Source organism: Lepidothrix coronata, unplaced genomic scaffold (genome assembly GCF_001604755.1).
Source record: "Lepidothrix coronata isolate B3197 unplaced genomic scaffold, Lepidothrix_coronata-1.0 Scaffold301, whole genome shotgun sequence".
NCBI classification, from domain to species: Eukaryota; Metazoa; Chordata; class Aves; order Passeriformes; family Pipridae; genus Lepidothrix; species Lepidothrix coronata.
The window spans coordinates 893618-895820 of NW_016690481.1; the positions used below are offsets into that span (position 1 = coordinate 893618).

The window sequence follows — 2203 nt, forward strand, 5'->3', positions numbered from 1 at the left end:
CAGTGCCAGCAGTACCAGCTGTGCCAGCAGCAGCAGTGGGGCAGGGCCTGCAGACATTCGGGATCTCGGCGGATGCTGCCGGGTGGCCGGAGGACAGCGATTACCTGACACTCCTGTTGGCTGAACGGCCCCGGTGTTTTCCCCAGGGACTGGCACTGCCTGATGGTCTTCCTGAGGTGCCTCCTTTTCCACAGGCTCACGCTCCAGAGCTTTAGAGAGAAAGTGTGTCAGCTGAATTGCAAGTCCCCATTCCTCATGGGGATCTGCCAGAGCTGGGGGCTGGCCCTGGCCTGCCCACCTACCCACTGCCCACGGTCGCCACGGAGCAGCCCCGACACCCCCGGCTGGCAGGGCCACCAGGAGGAGGATGAGGGCCAGGGCCCACCGTGCCTGCACCATGCTGTCACTGCTGCTGCTGGCACAGCTGGTACTGCTGGAACCGCCACTGCTGGCACTGTCACTGCAGGCACTGCAGGCACTGCTGGCACTGGCACTGCATGCTGCCACTGCTGGCACCGCTGGCACCGCGGCACTGGCACAACTGACACAACTGGCACAACTGACACAACTGGCAGTGCTGGCACTGCTGTTGCTCCTGCCACCACTGCTGGAGCCTTGAGCAGGAACCAAACTCTTCAACAAAACACCCAGGAGGAGTCTTGGTCTCCTGCCCAAGCCTTCAGCCACCTCCAGAGGAAGTGAGTACACTCTTGGTGGTGCCCAGGAGGAATCCTGGGAGGCTGCCAGACATGAACTGGCCTCTAACACGGACACAACAGGTACATGATCTACGTGGGGGCATCTGCAGCTACTGCTCACGGCTTCAGTTGCTGCCAGACTGTTATAGGTTATAAATTCCATAGGGGAATTTTTCATCTGAGACAACAGTGAGTCCCGTGGGAGTGAACCGCTTCCCTTCCCTTTTTCTCCCATCGAGGGAAGGGTCCCCCAGTTTCTTTTCGGCTCCTCCCGCGACCCCCCCAGACCCCTCCAGACCCCCCTCCCCGTGTGGTGACCGCCAGAGCCCAACAGCGTCCCTTGCAGGCCACGGTTAGGACTGTGCTAAAGGACAGAGAGGTATTCCTTCAGACTTGTTTGTTTGGTTGGTTTGGTTTGCTTTTTTTTCTAGGACTACTGTCTAATTTTTTTGTGTTCTGTTACTGTTTTTGCCAACATACATATATCTTTTAATAAAGGGTTGTTATTTCTTCTGTTTTTTCCACACTTCCTCGATTAAAGCCCCTTAATTTTGAATTTACAATTACTGAGAGAGAGAAGTTTGGTCTATCTCATAACTCATCCTCGTTAGCAAACATTCCAGTCTCCTCTGACTGTGACACAGACAAAACCACAACACTCTTGGAGATGCCAAGACAGAGTCCCAGGGAGCCTCCAGGAAAGGACCTGCCTCCAAGCATGGGCAAAACACTTTGGCTTGCAACCTTGGAGGGGTCTGGGGCTGCTCACAGCGGTGCTGGCTGTTCAAGGATGGACAAAACACATTCAGCTCCTGGTGCTGAGCACAGAAACCAAAGCAGCAATGCAAACGTGTTCCAGAATAAAGCCGGTCCCATTGCCTTCCCCCCAGCTGCTCCCTCCCTATCCCAGGCTCTGGGGCTCTTTCCCTGATGTGATGCACAGAATCCTCTCTGCTGACACTGTCATCAAAGCTGTGAAATCACAATTCTGGCCGGTGGCTGAGCCGATGCTTTTGCACGAGGGGCAGCCAGCACGTGTCATGCTTGGTGATCCTGGCACTGGCACTGCTGAGGTGTGAGGATGTGAGCAACTGGGGGCTGGGGTGGGAGGTCGGGGCTGTCGGGAAGGGGGCTGCCCAGGCACCGCTCTATTGCATGTCCCCGTGCCTTGCACACACATTCCCTGTGCCTTGCACACCTACACCCCACTCCACTGCACACCTGCACCCACATCCATATCACACCTGCACCCACATCCACATCACACCTGCACCCACATCCACATCACACCTGCACCCACATCCATATCACACCTGCACCCACATCCACATCACACCTGCACCCACATCCATATCACACCTGCACCCACATCCATATCACACCTGCACCCACATCCATATCACACCTGTACCCACCCACATCACACCTGCACCCACATCCACATCACACCTGCACCCACATCCATATCACACCTGCACCCACATCCATATCACACCTGCACCCAC

General features: G+C 56.1%; 1 protein-coding gene and 1 long non-coding RNA gene across 6 annotated transcripts in view; both read right to left on the reverse strand.

Moving 5' to 3' along the window:
• Positions 1 to 1731, reverse strand: part of LOC108508514 (opioid growth factor receptor-like) — a 9498-nt gene extending 7767 nt beyond the window's left edge. Inside the window, exons 1-3 of one of the 5 annotated variants that reach the window (XM_017837343.1) lie at positions 1468 to 1731; positions 793 to 830; positions 105 to 209 (exon numbers count right to left, since the gene is read on the reverse strand). In XM_017837343.1, coding sequence (XP_017692832.1) covers positions 105 to 209; positions 793 to 802 — 115 coding nt within the window. In that variant the 5' untranslated portion in view covers positions 803 to 830; positions 1468 to 1731. Of the gene's footprint in view, positions 1 to 104; positions 210 to 302; positions 541 to 792; positions 831 to 1442 lie in introns of those variants that run through there. The other 4 variants (XM_017837342.1, XM_017837345.1, XM_017837341.1 and 1 more) reach the window with 4 other exon arrangements.
• The window catches only part of LOC108508516, a 26772-nt gene that overhangs the window by 12743 nt on the left and 11826 nt on the right, over positions 1 to 2203 (reverse strand). The window lies entirely within an intron of this gene.